The 25210-nt window shown below is 39.3% G+C and overlaps 1 protein-coding gene and 1 non-coding gene across 13 annotated transcripts in view; one reads left to right on the forward strand and one right to left on the reverse strand.

Annotated features, from left to right (window-relative positions):
* The window catches only part of IHO1 (interactor of HORMAD1 1), a 42230-nt gene that overhangs the window by 13022 nt on the left and 3998 nt on the right, over positions 1 to 25210 (reverse strand). For 7 of the 12 annotated variants that reach the window (XM_072786227.1, XM_072786225.1, XM_072786222.1 and 4 more), the window contains 4 exons: positions 24427 to 24499; positions 16185 to 16254; positions 12497 to 12671; positions 10604 to 10767 (listed from right to left, as the gene is read on the reverse strand). In XM_072786227.1, the coding sequence (XP_072642328.1) occupies positions 10604 to 10767; positions 12497 to 12671; positions 16185 to 16240 (395 nt within the window). In that variant the 5' untranslated portion in view covers positions 16241 to 16254; positions 24427 to 24499. Of the gene's footprint in view, positions 1 to 10603; positions 10768 to 12496; positions 12672 to 16184; positions 16255 to 18681; positions 18802 to 24426; positions 24500 to 25210 lie in introns of all 12 variants that reach the window. The other 5 variants (XM_072786230.1, XM_072786232.1, XM_072786226.1 and 2 more) reach the window with 1 other exon arrangement.
* On the forward strand, positions 10129 to 10232 carry LOC140611508 (U6 spliceosomal RNA). Its single transcript, XR_012012659.1, has one exon. It is a non-coding gene; the product is annotated as a U6 spliceosomal RNA (small nuclear RNA).

The raw sequence follows: 25210 nt of genomic DNA on the forward strand, positions 1-25210 counted from the left end.
GAGAAGCATCATACAGAGAGCCTGACATGGGACTCTATCCAGGGTCTCCAGGATCACACCCTGTGCTGCAGGCGGCGCTAAACCGCTGTGCCACCGGGGCTGCCCCACCAGACTGACTTTAAAAGGAGAATTTTATAAAACTATTAGGGTCTACAAACCTTATGCTTTTTATGAAAGAGATTGGGACATTACCTGAAAACAATAAAAATTTTAAAAATAAAAAGTTAATGAATTAGGAGCACCTGGGTGGCTCAGCCAATTGAGCATCTGAGTTGATTTCAGCTCAGGCCATGATCTCAGGGTCATGGGACTGACTCTGTTCCAGGTTTCAGGCTCACCAGGGAGCCTACTTTTCTCACTCTCCCTCTCTGCCCTTCCCCCCTGCTCGTGTGTTCATGTGCTCTTTCTCTCTCAAATAAATAAATCTTTTAAAAAATTAATGAATTAAGGATATTAAGAACAGAATACTATTAAATTATAAATGTACAGAATAAGAAAGTAACCTAGAAATTAAACATAGCAGAAACAAGTAGAATAGTAAGGAAATAGTACAGAAAATAAAACAAAAGACAGAGATGGAAAATAGATCAATAGGAAAAATAAAGAGGATCAATGCAGGAGATCCAACATACACCCAAAACTAGAGATTCAGAAGAAAGAAGAAGAAAAATAGAGAGATTTTCAAAGATAACAAAAGAAAAATTCCCAGAACCAAAAAAATAAGTTTATATAGGTCCAAAGGAACCCCTCAATGCCCAAAGATTATAACATGCCGTATCAGAGCACATTTACTGAAAAATTTCAAGTTTATGGATATTGAGAAGGCCTTAAAAACTTCTAGAAAGGGGGCTGCCAGGGTGATTCCGTGGTTTAGTGCCCCCTTCAGCCCAGAGTGTGATCCTGGAGACCAGGGATCAAGTCCCACGTCAGGCTCTCTGCATGGAGCCTGCTTCTCCCTCTGCCTGTGTCTCTGCCTCTCTCTCTCCTCTCTGTGTATTCTCATGAATAAATAAATAAAATCTTAAAAAAAAAACTTCTAGAAAGAAAGAACGTAATGTACACAGATCAGGAATTAGAATGGCATCAGATCTCTCTCTCTCTCTCTCTCTTTTTTAGATTTTATTTATTCATAGCGACAGAAAGAGAGAGAGAGAGAGTCAGAGACACAGGCAGAAGGAGAAGCAGGCCCCATGCAGGGAGCCCAACATGGGACTCGATCCCAGGACTCCAGGTCATGTCCTGGGCTGAAGGCAGGTGATAAACCACAGAGCCACCCAGGGATCCCCATCAGATCTCTTAAAAGCAACATAAAAGTGACATGGCAATGAGAACAATGCTTTAGAAATTTTGGGGAAAAAAAGTTTCCAATCTAGAATTCTATATCCAGCTTAAATTATTTGCAATCAAGTGTCAGGGGAAAAATAAAGAATGTCAGATATGCAAGGTCTCAAAAAATTGTTTAGGTGCCATGCACATGTTGTTAAGTTTCTGGAATTTATGTTCCACCAAGTCCAAGGAGTACAGTAAGAAAGAAAAGAATGTAGGATCAAAGTAACAGAAAATCCAACTCAGGAGAGAGGAGGTAGGAATGCTTAGGATGATGGTGAAGTGAAGACTCGGGATGACACTGCACTGCAGAGTAAGAGAGTACAAAGTTCAGATCAGAATTAGTAAGGCTGACTGAGAAGAAAATGACACTGAAAGAATTTCGGATGTGTTTGGGTATAAAATAAGGAGCTTCTGTGGCACCTGGATGGCTCAGTCAGTTAAATATCTGCCTTCAGCCCAGATCATGACCCCAGCATCCTGGTGATCAAGTCCCACATTGGGCTCCCCCTGCTTGGGCTCTTTCTCTCTCAGACACACACACACTCACTCTCTCTCTCTTTCTCAAATAAATAAAATCTTTTTTAAAAAAAATAAAATGAGGCTTTTTAAGTTTTGCTGCAGAATTTGGGGATGTGATTCCTACATTGAAAACTCAGCAAGAAAGAAAAAAGGTAATTTTTAACATTTAGGAAAATGTAATCATACTGTATATAATTTTTCTAGGCTATCTAGATGAGGATTTAAAGATTGAAAATCAATTTAGGGCAGCCCAGGTGGCTCAGCAGTTTAGCGCAGCCTTCAGCCCAGGGCATGATCCTGGAGACCTGGGATCAACTCCCGCATCGGGCTCCCTGTGTGGAGCTTGCTTCCTCTCTGCCTGTGTCTCTGCCTCCCTCTCTCTCTGTGTCTCTCATGAATAAACAAATAAAAATCTTTAAAAAATAAAAATAAAAAGCAGATTGAAGAGCACCTGGATGGCTCAATCGATTAAGCATCTGCCTTCAGCTCAGGTCATCATCCTGGGTTGATGGGATCCAGCCAGCAGTAAGCTCCCTGCTCAGTGGGAATTCTGCTTCTCCCTCTCCCTTTACCCCTCCCCCGCTCATGCTGTCTTTCAAAAAAAATAAAATCTTAAAAAAAAATAAAAATAAAAAACAGATTGAAAAATAGTCCATAGGAAACATTTAAAAAAAAATACTTAAAAATAGAGCAGCATTATATAAAACATTGCTAATGGTGGTTCACAGAGTAAACTGATTCAAGAGGCCGACTGGAGGATCTTTGCCCAAAACTCCCACTCAGTTTAGATGTGCCCCTTTAGATGGAGTCTTTCCTGATGCCCACAGTCAGAGCTGGGAGCCTGTCCTCAGGGCTTCCAAAGCATTTGGATGCAACCTCAACAATACCATTTGTAACTTTGTACTTAAGAGTGGAAAGTCCAGAGTCTTTATTTTAGGCTGGTTTGCATCTGATCCTCTTTTCTGTTTTAGTTCTTCAGGTTTGGGATCTTGGAGGGAAGCAGAGCCTCCTTCTTCTAGAGGTTGATTGTGCCAGGTTGATTGTGAGTTGCTTATTACTTACTTCTTAGCTTCTCCTGAACCCTGGGCTCTTCCCTCACACATAACTTGCCAGACCAAGAGTCAGGAGGAAAAGACTGTGAGTTCTCTCTCTAGTGGCTGTTGCTCCAGTACAAGGAAGATAGAGCTCCAGGAGAATAGTAAAAGTATCCAGGCCTACACTGGTTACAGTGTGGAGAGGTCTATTACACTCTGGGCAGTGGGTAGCAGGCAGGAGAATCTGTACTAGACTAATTTTGTGGTTTGTTTGGAGAATTCTTCACAATGGGTAGTACTTGGCAATTGTAGGACTGTTGCAAAAACTTAAAGAGGCATCATTTTCTTCCTTGGAAATCAGAATCCTGATTTTCTCCTCCCTGGATACACTTGCCACCCAGATAGATGACATTCCCAGATTCCCCTGAAGTTAGGTACAACCATGTGAGTAAATTCTAGCCAATGTGAGGTATAAGGAATGTTGCATGCAACTTCCAAGAAGAATCCTAAAGGGAAAGGAAGATACCCTTTGTTCTTTCCTTCATCCATCATGTGTCTGGAACTCTAACAACAGCTAGAACTCCAGCAGCCACCAAGCACTGTGAGGACAGGGGTCACACTTTAGGGATGGGAGACTAGAGTGCTGGAAGGAACCACATCCTTCAGAACCATGAACCTACCATTCTAGTCCCAGACCACATACTTTGGGATTATTTTTGCATTAAAGAAAAACATCTATCTTTTTAAAGCTTTTCTTATATGTATGAGTGTATATATGTTATATGCAGTTGAACATAATCCTACCTAATAAAATGAGCTACCCAATATCTTTTTTTTATTTTATTTTTTTCTTTTCAAATTGTAGTTGATACTCATCACCTATTCAATATCTTTTAATAACTTTTTAACATTAAAAAAACTTTTTAAAGATTCTAGTTATTTATTTGAGAGAGAGAGAGAGAGAGATAGGAGAGCACAAGCAGGAAGGAGAGAAGAAAAGAAGCAAGCTCCCCACTGAGCAGGGAGCCTGTCTCAGGGCTCTATCCCAGGACCCCAGGATCATGACCCAAGTCAAAGGCAGACACCTAACTGACTGAGCCACCCAGGCACCCCAAGATTAAAAAAATTTAAGTTAGGGGGCACCTGGGTGGCTCAGTCAATTAAGCATCTGCCTTCAGCTCAGGTCATGATCCCAGGATCCTGGGATTAAGCCTTGCATCAGACCCCCTGCTCAGCAGGGAGCCTGCTTCTCCCTCTCCCTCTGCTGCTCCCGCTGCTTATGCTCTCACACTGTCAAATAAAATCTTTAAAAATGTTTTCAGTTAACACAGGAAATTAACTGTGTACATGTGTATGTACACATTTCTGAATTTTAACACAAACTTAGGGTTCATGTAACCATTACTACAATCAGAAGGGTAGTATCCAAAGAACACCTTCATGGGGATCCCTGGGTGGCGCAGCGGTTTGGCGCCTGCCTTTGGCCCAGGGCGCGATCCTGGAGACCTGGGATCGAATCCCACGTCGGGCTCCCGGTGCATGGAGCCTGCTTCTCCCTCTGCCTATGTCTCTGCCTCTCTCTCTCTCTGTGTGTGTGACTATCATAGATAAAAACAAACAAACAAACAAAACAAAAACAAAAACAAAAAACACCTTCATGATGTCCCTTTGTAGTGAAGTCCAGCCTACATTCCTTAACCTCTGGTAATCAGTGACATATTTGCCATCTCCATAGTTTTGCCTTTCTCAGAATGCCATGTAAATGGAGTCATATAGTATATAACTTTTGAACTGATATTTTTCACTCAACATAGTGTCTTTGAGATTCACCCATGTAATTGTATATCAGTAGTTCATTATTTTTTTTTTTTTATTGCTGAGTAGTGTTCTGTTTTATGGACATACATTGTTTGTTAATCCATTCATTTATTTAAGGATATTCAAGTTGTATCTAGTTTTTGGTAATTATGAACAAAGCTGCTATAAACAGTACTGTACAGGCTTCTGTGTAGACATAAGTCTTGATTCAGGGTAAATGCCTAGGAGCAGAATTACAGAGGCATATAATAAATTATGTTTACTTACAAGAAACTGTCAAACTCTAGTTGCCCTACATCCTTGCTCAGCACTTGGTATTGTCAGCTTTTATTTATTTTAAGTTTAGCCATGCTAATAGATATGTAGTAATATGTCATTGTGATTTCAACTTGTATTTCCAAAATGGCTAATGATGTTGAGCATCATTAGGAGCATTTTTGTATTGAGCATTTTCATGTACTCATTTGTTATCCATATATATTTTTTAAGTTTATTTTTTTAAGTAATCTCTATATCCAAAGGGGGGCTTGGACTCACAACCCTGAGATCAAGAGTCACATCCTCTTCCAACTGAGCAGGCCAGGTACCTGCTGGTTATCCATATGTTGTTATCCATATGTTGTTTTTGAAGTATCTGTTAAAATCTTTTACCATTTTTTTATTGAGTTGCTTATTACTTACTAAGTTTTAAGAATTCTTTTTATATTCTGAATATAAGTCCTTTGCTGAAAATGTTGTTTACAAGTATTTTTCCCTTTTTGTAGCTTTTTTTTTTAAGATTTTTTTTTTTTTTTTAATTTGAGAAAGAGATTGAAAAAGCATGAGCAGGAGGCAGGGCTAAGGAGAAAGGAAAAGCAGACTCCCTACTGAGCAGGGAGGGAGCCCAATGTGAGGCTAGATCCCAGGACCCTGAGATCATGACCTGAGCTCCTGAATTAAAGGCAGACTCTTAACCAACTGAGCCACTCAGGCACCCCTGTAGCTTATCTTTTCATTCTCTTAACAGTGATTGTTGCAGAGCAATCACCTTAAATTTTGCTTAGAAATAAACAAAACACAGGAAACTCTAAGCCAGAACTTTCATACTTTGAATTCAGGTTTCCTTCCCCAATTGCTACCATTTACTTTTTTCAGAGTCTTCAAATGACACATGCACTGTGTCCAGGGCTTTTTTTTTTTTTTTTTTTAAAGATTTATTTATTTATGATAGACACAGGGGGAGGGGGCAGAGACGCAGGCAGAGAGAGAAGCAGGCTCTGTGCAGGGAGCCTGATGTGGGACTCGATCCCAGGACTCCAGAATTCCGCTTTGGGCCGAAGGCAGCACTAAACCGCTGAGCCATCCGGGCTGCCCTGTCCAGGGCTTTTAAATTGCATTCAGTGGGAAAGATAGGATAGAGTATGCTTACTCTTTCATACCCAGAACCAGAACTCATTCAAGAATCTTTTTAATGGGCATCCCGGGTGGCTCAGGGGTTTAGTGCCGCCTTCGGCTCAAGGCGTGATCCTGGAGTCCTGGGATCGAGTCCCATGTCGGGCTCCCTGCACAGAGCCTGCTTCTCCCTCTGCCTGTGTCTCTGCCTCTCTCTCTGTGTCTCTCATGAATAAATAAATAAATAAAAATCTTTAAAAAAGAATCTTTTTAATAAATTCCTTTTCCATTTAAATGAACTTATTTCTATTATTTACAATCAATAACTCCAGTCTAGTTGTATAATTTATCCATCAAATGTCTGTTTTCCTAACCAGACTGAGAACTACAAAGATAAATTTATAGTACTGGGCCTAGCACAGTGTTTAGTGAATGTATAAATAAATTTCACTATGGTGGGCAGCCCCGGTGGCGCAGCGGTTTAGCGCCGCCTGCAGCCCGGGGTGTGATCCTGGAGACCCGGGATTGAGTCCCACATCAGGCTTCCTGCATGGAGCCTGCTTCTCCCTCTGCCTGTGTCTCTGCCTCTCTCTCTCTCTGTGTGACTATCATAAATAAATAAAAATTTAAAAAATAAAATAAAATATTACGGACAAAACCCCCCAATAATCTGAGTAATGGACATGCATTGTTTGGTGTACCCAGAATCCTCCTCTAGTGGGGAACTGCTTCTTTCTTATACCAAAAAGTGGTTCGGAGACACCTGGGTGGCTCAGTGGTTGAGCGTCTGCCTTTGGCTCAGGGCGTCATCCTGAATTCCTGGGATCGAATCCCACATGGGGCTTCTTGCATGGAGCCTGCCTCTCCTCCCTCTGCCTGTGTCTCTGCCTCTCTTTCTGTGTCTCTCATGAATAAATACATAAAATCTTAAAAAAATAAAAAGTGGTTCTGGTGAGGACTTCCAATTACACCTACCTCCTTTCATCCCTATGACCTAAGCAAACCTACCATATCCTTCCACTGGAATTTTTCAAATTCAAAGTAAGGGAAAAGAGACTCTCTGTGTTGGTAGGAAGCTGGTCTCTAATAGGAAAGAATACTATAGATGGAGAGAGAAGCACAGAAAAAGATACTGATTTCATTTTATTCTCTGTCCTTCCCAGGTTGGTTAAATGAGCTAATATATTCTGTTTTGTCAAAGCTACTTTGAGGTTTCTATTTACTACCAAAAGAGTCATAACAAATGCAATATGAACTAACTGATTAGGCTTCTTTTCAGATTTCTATCCCTCATACACACTCCTTATAAGTTTGGGAAAGGGACACCTGAAAGCTCAGTGGTTGAGCATCTGCCTTTCGGCTCAGGTCATGATCCCAGAGTTTCTGGATAGAGTCCCACATCAGGCTCCCTGCAGGGAGCCTGCTTCTCCCTCTGCCTATGTCTCTGCTTCTCTCTGTGTCTCTCATGAATAAATAAAATAAATCTTAAAAAAAAATAGTTTGGGAAAATATATACTTTCAAAGCACAATATGCAAATCTATGTCTTATAGTATCTCTTATGTTTGAACCCTGCACTACGTCTTAGCACTTTCTTGCTTCCAAATTTATAGCAATATGCTTTCTCTCTCTCATTTAAAAATTTCTCATTCCGGGCAGCCCCGGTGGCGCAGCGGTTTAGCGCCGCCTGCAGCCTGGGGTGTGATCCTGGAGACTCAGGATCGAGTCCCACATCGGGCTTCCTGCATGGAGCCTGCTTCTCCCTCTGCCTGTGTCTCTGCCTCTATCACGCTCTCTCTGAATGAATAAATAAATAAATCTTTAAAAAAAAAATTAAAAAATAAAAAAATAAAAATAAAAATTTCTCATTCCTTCCCACACTTTTTAAAGGATTTTATTTATTTGAGAGAGAGAGAATCAGTGGGAGGAGGGCCAGAGGGAAAAGCAGACTCCCTGTTGAGCAGGGAGCCTGAAGTCGGGCTAGATCCTAGGACCCTGGGACTATGACCTGAGCCAAAGGCAGACACTTAACCAACTGAGCCACCTAGGCGCCCCCTACATTTTTTTAAAGTAGGCTCCACATGAGGCTTGAACTCATGACCTTGAAATCAAGAGTTTCAAGCTCTACCAACTGAACCAGTCAGGTATCCCATTCTTACCACATTTCTGACAAGCACTAATTGACAAAAAAAAAAAAAACAAAACAAAACAAAAAAAAACCTAAAATCTAAAATCTTGGGTTTTGGGGTTCAGTAGTTCTGCTGCCAACTCTTAATTTTGGCTCAGGTCATGATTTCTAGAGTCATGAGATGGAGCCCCACATTGGGTTCCACACTTAGAGCGGAGTCTGCTTGAGATTCTCTGTCTCTCCCTTTGCCCCTTCCCCTGCTTGCGTTCATGCTTTCTCTCTCTAAAGTAAATAAATAAATTTAAAAAAATTTTTTATTTATTTATTCATGAAAGACAGGTACAGAGAGAGGCAGAGACACAGGCAGAGGGAGAAGCAGGCTCCATGCAGGGAGCCAGATGTGGGACTCGATCCCGGGTCTCCAGGATCACACCCTGGGCTGAAGGCGTCGCTAAACCGCTGAGCCACCCGGGCTGCCCAACAAATAAAATCTTTAAAAATGATAATATAAAATAAAATGTTGGGTTTCATTTTTGCCAGAATGTATTAAAATTATGATTTTTTTTTTGCCTATAAGTCAATATCTTGAGCTTGAAAATTTTTTTAATGGGGAGAGATTATTCAGAGTCCTCAATTATTTGTTCTATTTAAGTGCTATAAAAAAAATAAGTGCTATATAGTTTTTGCTATCTAGTTAATAATAACTGTTAATAGAAACTAATTTCACTACAAAAAAAAAAAGAGAGAGAAGGAAATGATATAGGGAGAGATAGCAAAAGGAAACAAAGAAGAAAATATTGAGAGAGGGATGCCTGGGTGGCTCAGCGGTTTAGTGCCACCTTCAGCTCAGGTCGTGATCCTGGGGTCCTGAGCTTGAGTCCTGCGTCAGGCTCCCTGCATGGAGCCTGCTTCTCCCTCTGCCTGTGTCTCTGCCTCTTTCTCTGTCTCTCATAAATAAATAAATAAATAAATAAATAAATAAATAAATAAATAAATAAATAAAATCTAATAAAAAAAAAAGAATTCTTAAAGAAATTCTGGCTCTTTCAACAGGAAAGTACTACTGGTGACACTAAGTGATAGATCTTCACTGTCACAGAAATAATAACGTATATCTCTGCTTGAGTGTTATGAATTCCATGATACCTAAAGATGTTCTCTGATAATTTACTACCAAGAAATAAGCAATTTAATTTCCTAATTGACTTCAAATTACTTATTTATAAATTAATAGAGGAGCCCTAATTTATCTCATGTATTTGCTAAGGTAAATGAATAAATATAAAACAAATAAGACTATGTATAAAATGTAGGGTATACCTTAAAAACTACCAACATTTTGGGGCACCTGGCTGGCTCAGTCAGTGGAGCACGTGACTCTTGATCTCAGCGTTTGGGGCTGGAGCCTCACGTTGGTATAGAGATTACTTAAAAATAAAATCTTAAAAAAAAAACCCAACAGGGATGCCCGGGTGGCTCAGCGGTTGAGCGTCTGTCTTCGGCTCAGGGCATGATCCTGGGACCGGGGATAGAGTCCCACATCGGGCTCTCCTTGCAAGGAGCCTGCTTCTTCCTCTGCCTATGTCTCTGCCTCTCTCTATCTCTCATAAATAAATAAATAAAATCTTTAAAACAAAAACCCCCAACATTTTGGGGTGCATGCATGGCTCAGTTGGTTAAGCATCTGCCTTTGGCTAGGGTCATGATCTCAGGGTCCTGGGACTGGGGCTGGGATTGAGCCCACGCGGGGCTCCCTGCTCATCAGGGAGCCTGCTTGTCCCTCTCCCTCTGCCCCTCCCGCCTACTCATGCATGCTCTCTTGTTCTCCCTCAAATAAATGAATAAACAACAACAACAAAAACCACCAACATTTCAAAGTGAGGAAATCAGCCTGGATAGCCTGAATCAGCTTTTTAAAGAACTCATGTGCTGTGTTCACTTCAGCAGCACATATACTAAAATTGGAACTACACAGAGATTAGCATGGCCCCTGCACAAGAATGACACTCAAATTCGGGAACCATTACATATTTTAAAAAATAATAATTCATGTGCTATATTCTTAATGCTAAAGCAACTGTTATATAATTTCCTAACTCTGATGATCTGAAAAAACAACAAATTAAAGGGCAGAATTTTAGGGAAAATAAACATAACATTACTTGAATATTGTATTTCTCTAAGAAGTCCCGTAGCTTCCTTTTCAGAGGGCCAGAACTGTGGCAGTCATAGTCAAATTTGCCACAAGCCACACTGACAAATAAGCAAATAAAGAGTAACTATTAGACGAGCTATAACAGCAAGAGTGTTATCATGCTGAAATAGAATTATTTAACTGTTAATATTCCATTTTCTGTTTCCCTGAGAAAAGATGAGATGTCTCATCTACTTGAATGGTTTACATACCTGTCACATTTGTCTTTTGCACTTTTCTTTTTCTCTTCAAACTGTTCCAAAAGGCCTTTTGATTTTCCAACTGACAAAGGAAGAGGAAATAAACCTCTATCTTGTGTATCTCCTCCAAACAGCTGGGGTTTTGCCTGGTACTTTGTGAAAATACTAGGTTCACTCTGTTAAATGAAAAAAAATCATAGCATTTCATACATGAAAATATTTATAGCATTCAGTATTTTCTACACAATGTAGAGTCACATTTAAGTGCAAACCATAATATTAAAAACAACATGGTTGGGATGCCTGAGTGGCTCGGCGGCTGAGCGTCTGCCTTCAGCTCAGGGCCTGATCCCGGGATTCAGGATCGAGTCTCACATCGGGCTCCCTGCATGGAGCCTGCTTCTCCCTCTGCCTGTGTCTCTGCTTCTCTCTCTGTGTGTCTCATGAATAAATGAATAAATCTTCAAACAAACAAACAAACAACATGGCATGTAGTATTTCCTTTTTAATTTATATAAATCAAAAAATTACATTAAAGCAACTCTTTTTATTAATAAGGTTTCTGCCTTACCAGCCCAAAGATATTTAAAATATCAGCTAATCAGGGTACCTGGCTGACTCAGTCAGTAGAGCACGTGACTCTTAATCTCAGGGTCATGAGTTCAAGCCCCACGTTAGATGTGGAGCCTACTTAATAAAAATAAAAATAAAAATAAAAATAAAAATAAAAAATCAGCTAAAATGGCTTAAAATCAGTTGCACAGATTTGAAGACAATAACAGAATTATTTATACTGTCTCTGAGAGGATATGTTTTTTTTTTTTTTTTAAGATTTTATTTATTTATTCATGAGAGACACACACAGAGAGAGAGAGAGAGGCAGAGACACAGGCCAAGGGAGAAACAGGCTCCATGCAGGGAGCCAGACGTGGGACTTGACCCCGGGTCTCCAGGAGTAGGCCCTGGGCCGAAGGTAGCGCTAAACTGCTGAGCCACCCGGGCTGCCCCTCTGAGATGATATGTTAAAGTTCATATATTAATAAGTTTAATTCAATTACTAGTTGAACTAGACTTCTTGATAAGTTTGACATGGACTGGACAGTAGGCATGCTGGCATGCAGTGAGTTATTGCTTGCATTCTAAAGCAAAACTTACTCTGAAACATTCAGGGAGTACCTTTCCTCCTTCATATCACTGGGGACCAATTTTTGTATTGAAATACTTATCTGAGAGCATACCCTGCTATCTTAAAGCACTGACCTAATCTTATCCACGGAATCTCTATTTGATGCAGGTAAGTTTGTATACAGAGTTAAATCTAGTTTTAGACCATAATAAATAAATATATAAAAATATTTCTGACACACAAAAGAAGACAGGCTGGTCTCAAAAAATTGAGAACTCAGGAGACTCTATTATTGGTTCTGGCCCTTATTCATTAACTAAGTCCTCAGAATCCTTATGTCCTTCTTCAAGGAGATAATGTAGCATAGTAGACTAAAATCCACAAAGTACTTAAAGTTTCTTAGAAAAATGTTCATTTAAAATAAAATTTATGTTACTTTATTCCTATTTTTCTAAAGCCCTTGTTTCTTATGAAATTTTCACAAACAATAGTATGTCTTAGAAAATGTCATGCAATATTTGGCTCTCCCTGAGGGCCAAGGTACTGGCAATATTCTGCAACATATATATTTTTTCTATTTCAGACTACCAAATCTGTCAGATTACTGAATCACCGATCAAGTACAAATCCATTTAGGAGAGTAATCCTTTTTTTTTTAGGAGAGTAATCCTTAAAGATGTAAATTCTAAAATATAATCCAACAGAATAATTCTTCTTTATAGTTTATCTCCATATTGACTATGAAATATGTGCAGAGAAATTCTAGAAATGAGACTCACGTCCAGAGAATTCGGTTGTGACTGTTTTGGATGTCTCAAGTGGACACCAAAGTCCAAGGGTGCTGACAGAGTCTCTGAACTTTCTGGACAGAACTGTGATCCAAAGAGGAACTGAGAATCACTGAGACTAGAGTGATCAGTCTGATTATTATTCCAGCTAGATGACTTAGTGGTCCTGAAATTAAGCAAGAAAAGAGAAGTATATCAAGTGAACAAACATTCTGAACAAATGAAATCATAATTCACAGATATTCATTTCAAAATACTCTGGGCAGAGTACTAGTTTATTTTGACTTCCTAGTCCCCTGCACACTGCCAATACTATCTATAAAAAAAAAAAAAAAAAACCACAAATTCTGAATGCCAGACATTTTGATTACTGGAGAATAATCAGATAGAAATTCAAACATTAAGGAATGACACCATTATTCCTTGTAAAATAGAACTGTGAGCTATAACACCCTTCAGGGAAGTTCCTGAAATTTTTAGAGATTAAAAGAACATTGAATCTGGGGGAACCTGGGTGGCTCAGTTGGTTGGGCATCCAACTCTTGATTTCAGCTCAAGTCATGACCTCAGGGTCATGGGATCAAGCCCTACATAGGGCTCTGTGCTGGGAGTGGAGCCTGCTTGGGATTCTCTCTCCTTCTCCCTCTGCCCTTCCTCCCCACCCTATTCTTTCACACATACTCTCTCTCTCTAAAAAAGAAAGTTGAATCTGTTAATCACTAAGGGAATGGATAAAAATAAAATATGGTGTATGCATATAACTGATGTATTAGTCAGAAGCAATAAACTAGATTTACATATAACCACATGATAAGTCTCCAAAATGTCATTTTGAGTGCAGAAAAAAAGTAAAAATTGAATGAACTCTATCACATATCATTTATATAACCTTTTAAATCTACATCATACCACACCAAACAAGTATGGAACTGAGTATATAGAAGGTAAATTAGAACTCTCATTAACTCTCCAGAATGTGCCTACAAGGAAGGAAGGAAGCAGGATTACAGGGAGAGTAGGAGTCATAATACAAAAAACACAAGACAGCTTAGTTACAGACTCAATGTTTGTGTTCTCCCAAAATTCTTATGTTGAAGTCCTAATCTCTAATGTGATAATATTTAGAAATGGGGCCTTTGGGAGGTAATTAGGGTTAGACAAGGTCACGAGGGTGAGGCTTTCATGATGGGAGAGTTTGTCGTCCTCTTTCTTTCTCTTCCATGTGAAGACACAGAGAGAAGACAATTAATTGTCTGCAAGCCAGGAAGGGAGCCCTCACCAGAAATTTTCTAGCTGACATATGGTTCTAGGACTTCTAATCTCCAGAACTGAAAAAATAAATTTCTGTTGTTGAAGCCATCCAGTTTAGGATACTTTGTGATGGCAGCTAGCAGACTAATATCAGTCTTATCCAGACTGAAGAATATGATCAACTCAGATTTGTGCACAGAAGGATTCATTAAAAATTGTTTTTGAAACAAAGTGGTGTTCCCTTTCACACCGTTAGTGTCTTATTCTTGCTTACTTTAATTAAGCACTTCCAGCTGTGGACTTCTAGATTCCCATAGATTTCTATGCCAGCCTTTAAACTTCTAATATAAAAGAGAGTGATATTGATAATGACACAGTAACACTTGAACACAGTGTACTAAGCCTTTTACAGACACAGCACATAAGCAGGTAGACAAGTAAAATATGATCTTTAAGTTTTTACTTGTAAGACATCTCAATAACAATTTGTGTTACTTAATGCTATTGTGTAACCTGAAAAAAAACATACTTTTCATTAAAACACACAAACACAAATCACAAATTCCTTTTTAAAAAAGCTAAATCTAGGGGCTCCTAGGTAGCTCAGTTGGTTAAGCATTCAACTCTTGATTTCGGTTCAGGTCTAATTTCAGAGTTGTGAGATTGAGTCCCACATTGGGCTTTGTGCTGGGCATGGAGCCCACTTAAAATTCTTGATTCTTTGTCCTCTCCCTAGGCCCCTCCCCTTACCCTCTGTCTCTCTTTCCTTCCTCTCCAATAAATAAATAAGCCAAATCTAAAGTAATTAGATAGCATATACGTACATATTCTAAGCCAAAGGAACCATCATATATTAATGTAAGACAAAAATTCTAATAGTTCGGGCAGCCTGGGTTTAGCGTCACCTTCAGCCCAAGGCGTGATCCTGGAGCCCTGGGATAGAGTCCCACATCTGGCTCCCTGCATGGAGCTTGCTTCTCCCTCTGCCTGTCTCTGCCTCTCTCTCTCCCTGTGTCACTCATGAATAAATAAATAAAATATTTTAAAAATTTCTAATAGCTCAAACACAGGAAAGAGCAATTATTTCACTGACAAAACCATTTTCTAAGATTAGCTAAAGTAATGGGCTGCACACATATAATATAGGTTGCATAATCGTTGCTCAAAATAGCTTTAATAGCTCTCTGTGACTACCCTCTTAGATCAAAGAGAATAATCAGCTGAGCTGGAAAAAAAAAACTGTGAGCTTATAGAAATTATGTAGGATTTATATCTTAAAGTTCTGATTTGGAATTTAACAAAGACATTTTCCCTACTTGTATCAACTGTAAGCATTTTTTTTTCTTTTTGAGAAATAAAAAGTACAGTGCTCTAGGTTTTTGTTGAATTAATAACTGTCTTCAGGGATCCCTGGGTGGCGCAGCGGTTTGGCGCCTGCCTTTGGCCCAGGGCGCGATCCTGGAGACCCGGAATCGAATCCCACATCGGGCTCCCAGTGCATGGAGCCTGCTTCTCCCTCTGCCTATGTCTCTGCCTCTCTCTCTCTCTGTATGACTATCATAAATAAAAAAAAAAAAAAAAAAAAAAAAAAAAAAAAAAAAAAAAGGAGTGGGAGAAAATTAAAAAAAAAAAAAAAAATAACTGTCTTCAGGAAGGTGTTAGGAAGGAAATAAACTATCCAATAATAAAACATACCAAAAGCAATTAGAAATCTCTTAAATATACACTACTTCTGGGGCATATCTACCACGTTAGCAATGGCAGGCCCACTGCGTGGCTGGCAGACACAAATGTAAATACTTCAGTGGAGTAGTAGAAGGGGCAATATCTCAGTGAGCCTTGTCAGTAGCTGGAGTGGCTCTTAACTCCACAGTACCTACCATTGTACTATACAACTGAATAAATACATATCTGAACATGGTCTTAATTTTGCTCCTTGATGTTTCAATATCAATCACTCCATGTCTAATTCTCACAGGCCTCATAGTCTCTAGGCCCAGTGTTGGACACAGAACCACTGCTCAATTAACACACATAGCTGAATTGACATTGGTTTTATAATCAGAAAATAAGCAAAAGAAAAAAGACAAGTATGGGAGAGCAGTGAAAGGAAGGGAAGAAAAGGGGAAGAAGCTATATGAAATAACTCTATTACTAATTAACTAATAAGAAGGGGAGACTTTTTATACAAAATCAATATAGGATCTTCAGTATCAGGGGCACCTGGGTGGCTCAGTTAAGCATCTGCCTTGGGGTCAGGTCATGATCCCGGGGTCCTGGGATCAAGCCCCACATGGGGCTCCCTGCTCACCAGGGAGTCTGCTTCTTCCTCTGCCCCTCACCCTGTTCTCGTTCTGTCTCTCAAATAAATAAGTAAAATCTTTTTTAAAAAAATCCTCAGTATCAGAGTATAAACCAGAAAACTTACCCAGAGCCAGAAGGAATACTGAGCATTTCTTTGATATTCCAGACATTAAAATTCATTTCTTATGGTTACCCTATTAGAAAGAGAGGGATATTAATTTAAAAAGTTAAGATAGTGGGCAGCCCGGGTGGCTCAGCGGTTTAGTGCCGTCTTCGGCCCAGGACATGATCCTGGAGAACCGGGATCAAGTCCCACATCGGGCTCCCTGTGTGGAGCCTGCTTCTCCCTCTGCCTGTGTCTCTGCCTCTCTCTCATAAAATAAAATAAAATAAAATAAAATAAAATAAAATAAAATAAATAAAATAAAATAAAATAAAATAAATAAAATAAAATGGAAACCTCCTTCTTAAAAAAAAAAAAAAGTTAAGGTAGTATAACTTTCCCCCAAAGATTATAGGATGCCTGAGTGACTCAGTGGTTGAGCATCTGCCTTCAGCTCAGGGCATGATCCCGGGGTCCTGGGATTGAGTCCCACATTGACTCCCTGCAGGGAGCCACCTTCTCCCTCCAACTATATGTCTCTGCCTCTCTCTCTCTGTGTCTCTCATGAACAATTAAATAAAATCTTTAAAATCACTTTACTGGTGACTATTATATGTAGATGAAGACATTTCAGCAACTATATTTCCATCCATTTGGTGAAAACTCCCATTAAGTATGGGTCAGAAAAAGGTATTTTCAAAGCACCTGGCTGGCTCAGTCAGTGGAACATGTGACTCTTGATCTTGAAGGTTATGAGTTTGATCCCCATGTTGGGTGTACAGATTACTTAAAAATAAAATCCTTTTAAAGAGAAAAGATAGATATTTTCTGCTATTATCTTTTTAAGATTTTATTCATTCATTCATTCATTCATTCATTCATTCATGAGATACACAGAGAGAGAGACAGAGGCATAAGCAGAGGGAGAAGCAGACTCCCTGCAGAGAGCCTGATGCAGGACTTGATCCTGGGATGACTTGAGTCGAAGGCAGACACTCAACCACAGGCACCCAGGTGCCCCTATTTTCTGCTATTAAATTGCATACAAATCCCTTCCTTCTTAATACCAGGGAGATCTCAGTCATCTGCGAGACAGTAAATTTGAATTCCATCTTCTACTCTCTTGTCCTTTTCTCTTGCAAACCTGTTAATAATCTGCTTTTAGGAAAAGACCAATAAACTATTTTTCACTGCCTGATACAATGAATGACTTAAACTATAACCTCTCCCAAGAGGACTAGTTCTTTCCAGATCATAGGATACTGGAATGCCAACTGTGCTGTGGAATTTGGGCAATAAGAAGCTTGATGGGAAAAAAAAAAAAAAAAAAAAAGCTTGATGAAGAGTGAATGCTTTGGGCAAAAGTGCTTTCCCATACCTCTTATTTCCAACTCTGCTCATTTCCAACCTGATACACTGCACAATATGGTTCATTATTATGATCATAGAGCCTGGATTTTATGAAACAAACCCAATTTCTAAATTTTGTCTCCCTGATCTCACGGAACATTCATATTTATCAGGTTATATTACCATTGAGGGTATCAGAAAATGATTCCCATACAAAAGTCAATCACTTTCCTATATACCAGCAATGAACAAATGGAATTTGAAATTAAAAACACAATACCGTTTATATTAGAACCCCAAAATACTGAAGTATAAATCTCACAAAATATGTGTAAGATCTATATGAAGAAAACTATAAAATTCTGATGAAAGATACCAAAGAAGAATTAAATAAGTAGAGAGATACTCATGTTCATGGATAAGAAGATTCAATATTGTCAAGATTTCAGTTCTTTCCAACTTGATCTATATATTCAATGCAATCTCAAAAAAATTTGAGCAAGATATTTTGTAGATATTGACAAACTGATTCTAGAGTTTATATGGAGACACAAAAGATCCAGAATAGCCAACACAATACTGAAGGAGGAAAGCAAAGTCAGAGGACTGACACTACCCAACTTGAAGATTTACTATAAAGCTACATTAATCAAAAGAGTGTGGTATTGGGACGCCTGGGTGGCTCAACAGTTGAATGTCCACCTTTTCTGCTCAGGGCCTGATCCCAGGATCTGAGATCAAGTCCCACATCAGGCTCCCTGTCAGGAGCCTGCTTCTCCCTCTGCCTATGTCTTTGCCTCTTTCTCTCTGTGTCTCTCATAAATAAATAAATAAATAAATCTTAAAAGAGAGAGAGAGAGATATTTGCAAAGGAACAGACTAATAATAGATCAATGGAACAGAAGAGAGTGCCCAGAAATAGACTCACTCAAATATAGTCAACTGATCTTTGATAAAGGAGCAAAGTCAATAAAACAAAGAAAACATAGTCTTTTGAACAAATTGTGCTGGAATATCTGGATATCCACATGCAAAGAAAATCTAGACACAGAGTTTATACCTTAACAAAAAATTAACTCAAAACGGATGATACAAACCTAAATGTAAAATGCAAAGCTATAAAAACTCTTAGAGGGATCCCTGGGTGGCACAGCGGTTTGGCGCCTACCTTTGGCCCAGGGCGCGATCCTGGAGACGCGGGATCGAATCCCACGGTGGGCTTCCGGTGCATGGAGCCTGCTTCTCCCTCTGCCTGTGTCTCTGCCTCTCTCTCTCTCTCTGTGTGTGACTATCATAAATAAATAAATAAATAAATAAATAAATAAATAAATAAATAAATAACAATTAAAAAAAAATAATAAAAACTCTTAGAAAATAACATAGGAGGGAGGTCCCTGGGTGGCTCAGCGGTTTAGAGCCTGCCTTTGGCGCAGGGTGTGATCCTGGAGTCCTGGGATCAAGTCCCACGTCGGGCTCCCTGCATGGAGCCTGCTTCTCCCTCTGCCTGTGTCTCTGCCTCTCTCTGTGTGTGTCTCTTGTGAATAAATAAATAAAATCTTAAAAGAAAAAAGAAAAAAGAAAAGAACATAGAAAATCTAGATGACTCCTACACTTGACAAAGACTTTGTAACTACAATGCCAAAGACATGATCTATAAATGAAAGAATTAATAAGCTGGAATTCCCTAGAATTAAAAACTTCTGCTCTAAAATAAATAAATAAATAAATAAATAAATAAATAAATAAATAAATAAATAATAAAATTAAAACTTCTGCTCTGTGAAAAACACTGTCAAGAAAGTGAGAAGATAAGCCACATACTAGGAGAAAATATTTGCAAATGATATCTGAAAGAGGCATCCTGAGGGCAGCTCAGTTGGCTCAGCGGTTTAGCGCCACCTTTAGCCCAGGGCCTGATCCTGGAGACCGGGATAGAGTCCCACATAGGGCTCTCTGCATGGAACCTGCTTCTCCCTCTGCCTGTGTCTCTGTCTCTCTTTCTCTGTCTCTGTCTCTCTCTCTCTGTGTTTGTCTCTCATGAATAAATAAATAAAATCTTGAAAAAAAAGAAAAAAGGCATCCTGGGACACCTGGGTGGCTCAGCAGCTGAGTGTCTGCCTTTGGCTCAGGGCATGATCCTGGAGTCCTGGGATCAAGTCCTACATTGGGCTTCCTGCATGGAGCCTGCTTCTCCTTCTGCCTATGTCTCTGCCTCTCTCTCTCGGTGTCTTTCATGAATAAATAAATAAAATATTTAAAAAAAGAAAAAGGCATCCAAAGTATCCAAAATATACAACAACAAAAAAGACCCTTTTTAAAAAAAATATGTTTTTAAGTAATCTCTAATCTCTATACCCAATATGGGGCTAAAACTCATGACTCCTAGATTAAGAGTCATATGTTCCACTGACTGAGCTAGCCAGGTGTCCCAAATATACAAAGAACTCTTAAAAACTCAATAATAAAACAAACAACTCGACCCACAGATCAATGGAATAGAAAAGATTGTCCAGACAATAACCCATGTATATATGGTTCATTAATTTATGACAAAAGAGCCAAGAATATAAAATGGGGAAAGGACAGTCTCTTTAATAAATAGTGCTTGGAAAACTGGACAGCCGCATACCAAAGAATGAAACTGGACCTCTGTCTTAGATTACATACAAAATCAACTCAAAATGGATTAAAAACTTAAGTTTAAGACCTGAAATAGTTAAATTCCTAGAGGAAAACATAGGGGATAGGCTACTTGACATCAGTCTTGGCAATGATTTTTTGGACTTGACACAAGAAGCAAAAGCAACAAAAGCAAAAAATAAACAAGTGAGACCACACCAGACTGAAAAGCTTCTACACAACAAAGGAAACCATCAACAAAGTGAAAAGGGCAACCTGTGGAATAGGAGAAAACATTTGCAAACCATATATCTAATAAAGTGTTAATATCCGAAATAATGAACTTGTACAACTCATAGAAAAAAAAAACCCAAACAAATCAATTAACAAATAGAGGAACTGAATAGATATTTTTCCAAAGCAGACACACAAATGGCCCAAGGTACATGAAACAGTGCTCAACATCTCTATTCATCAGGGAAATGCAAATCAAAACCACACTGAGATATCCTTTCACATTTATCAGGATGGCCATCATCAAAATAATAAGAGATAAATATTGGTGAAGATGAGGAGAAAGGAAAACTTTGTGCATTGTTGGTGGTAATGTAAATTGGTGCAGCCACTATAAAAAAGTATGGAGTTTCTTCAAGAAATTAAAAATAGAACTACTATATATAATCCAGCAATCCTACTTCTGGGTATATCTCCAAAGGATATGAAAATAGGATATCGAAGAGACTTCTGTACTCCATGTTCATTGCAGCATTATTCACATAGCCAAGATATGGAAACAAACTGTCTCACAGTGGATGAATAGATAACGATAATACACACACGCAGAGAGAGGAATATTATTCAGCCATAAGAAAGAAATTCTGCTATTTGTGACACTATAGAGGGAACGTAAGGGCATTATGCTAAGTGAATAAGCCAGAGAAGACAAATACTGCATGGTTTCACTTACATGTGAACTTAAAAAAAAAAAAAAAGTCAAACTCATAGAAACAGAGCAGAAAAGTAGTTGCTAAGGGCTAGAGGGTAGGGGAAATAGGGAAACATTGGTAAAAGGATATAAACTTTTAGGTATAAGATAAATAAGGTCTGAAAACATAATGAATAGTGGGGTGAGTATAGCTGATAACACTGTATTGTATAATTGGAATTTGCTAAGAGAGTAGAACTTAAATAGTTTTACCAAATAAATAAATTCATGTATACATACATAAACAAATAAGTGATAATAAGAGGTGATGAATGTAATAATTAACCAGATGGGGGAGATCCTTTCACAATGTCAAATCATCATGATGTACACTTTAAATATACTACAATTTTATTTATTAATTATATCTCATTAAAGCTGAAAATAAACCTAGGCAAAATTTTAACAAGAAATGTCCAAAAGCTATGTAAAGAAAGCTATAAACCATTCCCAAATAATGAGAAAGATACATCATGTTCATCGATAGAAAGAATCAACATCACAAAGATGTTAAATCTATCCAGGTTAATTTATAACTTTGAAATGTCCCAAAAAAATACCATAATTTTTTTTTTTCTACAGGGAGAAAACTGATTATAATGCTCATTTGGGGAAACAAGCAAGACCAGCCAGGAAAATCCTGAAATAGAAAAAGAGGAAAGAGAAAAAGGGGGGGGGGGAATGGGGGCTGGGGGGAAAGCCAGCCCTACTAGGTATTAAAAATATATTATAAATCTTCTACAATTTTACAGATGTATATTGGTACATGATTAGATAGACAAGCCAGTAGAATAGATTTATAACAATAGATCTATCTGAAAATGGAAATGTATATGAATATATGATAAAGATAGCATCTCAAAAAAAAGATAGCATCTCAAATATATTGAGGAGAGAAAGACATTTTATTTTTTTTTAATTTTTTTTTATTTATTTATGATAGTCACAGAGAGAGAGAGAGAGAGAGGCAGAGACACAGGCAGAGGGAGAAGCAGGCTCCATGCACCGGGAGCCCGACGTGGGACTCGATCCTGGATCTCCAGGATTGCGCCCTGGGCCAAAGGCAGGCGCTAAACCGCTGCGCCTCCCAGGGATCCCCAAAGACATTTTATTTTTTTCAAGATTTTATTTATTTATTCATGAGAGACACACAGAGAGAGGCAGAGACATAGACAGAGGGAGAAGCAGGCTCCTCGCAGGGAGCCCAATGCAGGACTGGTTCCCAGACCAGGATCATGCCCTGAGCAGCAGGCAGACACTCAACCACTGAACCACTCAGGCATCTCGAGAAAGAGATTTTAAAAAGTAGAGTTGAGAGGTGCCTGGGTAGTTCAGTCAATTAAGCATCTAACTCTTGGTTTTGGTTCAGGTCATGATCTCAGGGTCCTGAGATTAATCCCTGAGTGGGACTCTGCGCTCAGCACAGAGTCTACTTGTCCCTCTTCCTCATCTCTTCCTGCAGCTCTCTCTCTCACTCTCTCTCTTGCACATAACATCTTTAAAAAAAAAAAAAAGAAGAAGAAGAAGAAGTAGAGTTGGGATAACTGAATAGCTATATGAGAAAAAGATTAGGATTGGATCTAGTCCTTTTTTTTTTTTTAAAAGATTTTATTTATTTATTCATGACAGATACACACACACACACACACAGAGGGGGGAGGGCAGAAGCACAGGCAGAGGGAGAAGCAGGCTCCATGCAGGGAGCCCGATGACGGGGGACTTCATCCCGGGTCTCCAGGATCACGCCCTGGGCTGAAGGTGGTGCCAAACCGCTGGGCCACCGGGCTGCCCGGATCTAGTCCTTTTACCAAACACTACAAAATATCCAAATGGATCAGAGATAATATAAAAATGAAACCATAAAAGCACTGGAGGGGAAGCTCACAAACTCCTCTATAGCCTGGACATGGGGAAAACTTTGACTCAAAATCCAGAAATAATAAGAGAAGACACCAACAAATCTGACTACATAAATTTTTTAAAAAGATTTACTTTTTTTGAGAGAATGAGTGGAGTGACAATCTGAAGCAACTTCACACTGAGCCCAATGTGGGGCTCAATCCCACAACTGCAAGATCATGACTTGAGCTGAAATCAAGAGCTGGACGCTTAACTGACTGAGCCACTCAGGCTGCCTGACTTCATGAAATTTTTAAAAAGAACATTTGGGGGATCCCTGGGTGGCTCAACGGTTTAGCGCCTGCCTTTGGCCCAGGGTGTGATCCTGGAGTCCCAGGATCAAGTCCCACATCAGGCTCCCTGCATGGAGCCTGCTTCAACCTCTGCCTGTGTTTCTGCCTCTCTCTCTCTCTCTCTCTCTTTCTCTCTGTGTGTGTGTGTCTCTCATGAATAAATAAATAAAATATAGGAAAAAAAAGATTCTCTCTTAAAAAAAAAAGAACATTTTGTAGGGTGCCTCGGTGGCTCAGATGGTTAAGTGTCTGCCTTCAGCTCAGGTCATGATACCTGGGTCCAGGGATTGAGTTCCACCTCTGGCTCCCTGCCCAGCAGGGGAGTCTGCTTCTTCTCCTTCTGCCTTTTTCCTGCCCCCACCCCGCATACTTTTGTTCTCTCTCTCTCATAAATAAAATATTTTTTAAAAGGAGCACCTGGGTGGCTCAGTCAATTGAGTCTGTTTTCTGCTCAGGTCATGATCCCAGGGTCCTAGGATGAAGCCTCACAGTGAGCTCCCTGCTCAGTGGGGAGCCTGCTTCTCCCTCTCCTCCTTGCTCACATTCTCACTATTTCTGTTTCTCTCTCAAATAAATAAATAAAATATTTAAAAATATAGAACATTTTGGGCAGCCTGGGTGGCTCAGCAGTTTAGCGTCGCCTTCAGCTCAGGGTATGATCCTGAAGTCCGGGGATTGAGTCCCACATCAGGCTCCCTGCATGGAGCCTACTTCTCCCTCTGTCTGTGTCTCTGCCTCTCTCTCTTCTCTGTGTCTCTCATGAATAAATAAATAAATAATCTTAAAAAAAAATAGAACATTTTGTTTCACATAAATGTCTTATAGAAAACGGCCAAGACATATGACCCAATAATGCATACTCAGTTTTTGATCTAAAAAGAACCAGGTCTGGGACAGGAAATGTACAAGATGAGTCTGGGACATCTTGTTGTCCCAGAGAATAAGGAAGTTATCAAAGACTACTAGGCCCAAAGATAACTGAAGAGCCTAAAGGGGCTTCCTCTGTTAAATTTATAATATTTTTAAAGACCTTCATCAGTCACTTTGGAGGATAGGCAACCAACTTATTATTCTGAAAACTGGTAGGGTAGACAAAAGAATCAATCATTTATCTTACCTTTCTAGAATAGATGTACCTCAAGGTAACCCACATAAACGTGAGAAAGTTCTTCTTTATAGATGTATTCCAGCTAATAAACACAGAATGAATGGTAGAATTAGATTATCACCATTTTGGAGGTCCAATGAAAATAAAGGATCTAAGCTGCTAAAACCATGAGGTGGAAGGCTGATAAGAAACTGCATAATGAATAGGTAATGCTGAAAATACCAAAGCCTCTTAATTGATCTTTCCACTACAAAAACACCAGCCCTGGTAAGTACTTCTTGTTGAGATTCAAGCATTACTAAAGAAGTAAGTATACTTGCCAAAATAGAGACTTAAGCTGGTTAAGCTTCTAGATCTAAGGACCAGTTTGCAGAAAATACAAGTATTTAAATAGAACCAGAGGAATGTAATCACCAAATTTAGAGTGATTAATTCTATAGTTTAAATGACTATATTCTTTTATTATTTTTTAAAATTTTATTTATTTATTCATAAGAGAGAGAGAGAGAGAGGCAGAGACACAGGCAGGAGAAGCAGGCTTCATGCAGGGAGCCTGACGTGGGACTCAATTCCAGGTCTCTAGGATCACGCCCTGGGCCAAAGGCGGCTCTAAACCACTGAGCCACCAGGGCCGCCCTACTATATTCTTTTAAAGCACAAAAGGCAAGGGGGTGCCAGCATGGCTCAGTTGGTTAAGCACCCGACTCTTGGTTTCAGCTCAGGTCATGATCTCATGGATTGTGAAATCAAGTCTCTAGTTGGGCTCCATGCTCAGCATGGAGCCTGCTTGAGA

Source organism: Canis lupus, chromosome 19, assembly GCF_048164855.1.
Source record: "Canis lupus baileyi chromosome 19, mCanLup2.hap1, whole genome shotgun sequence".
NCBI classification, from domain to species: domain Eukaryota; kingdom Metazoa; phylum Chordata; class Mammalia; order Carnivora; family Canidae; genus Canis; species Canis lupus.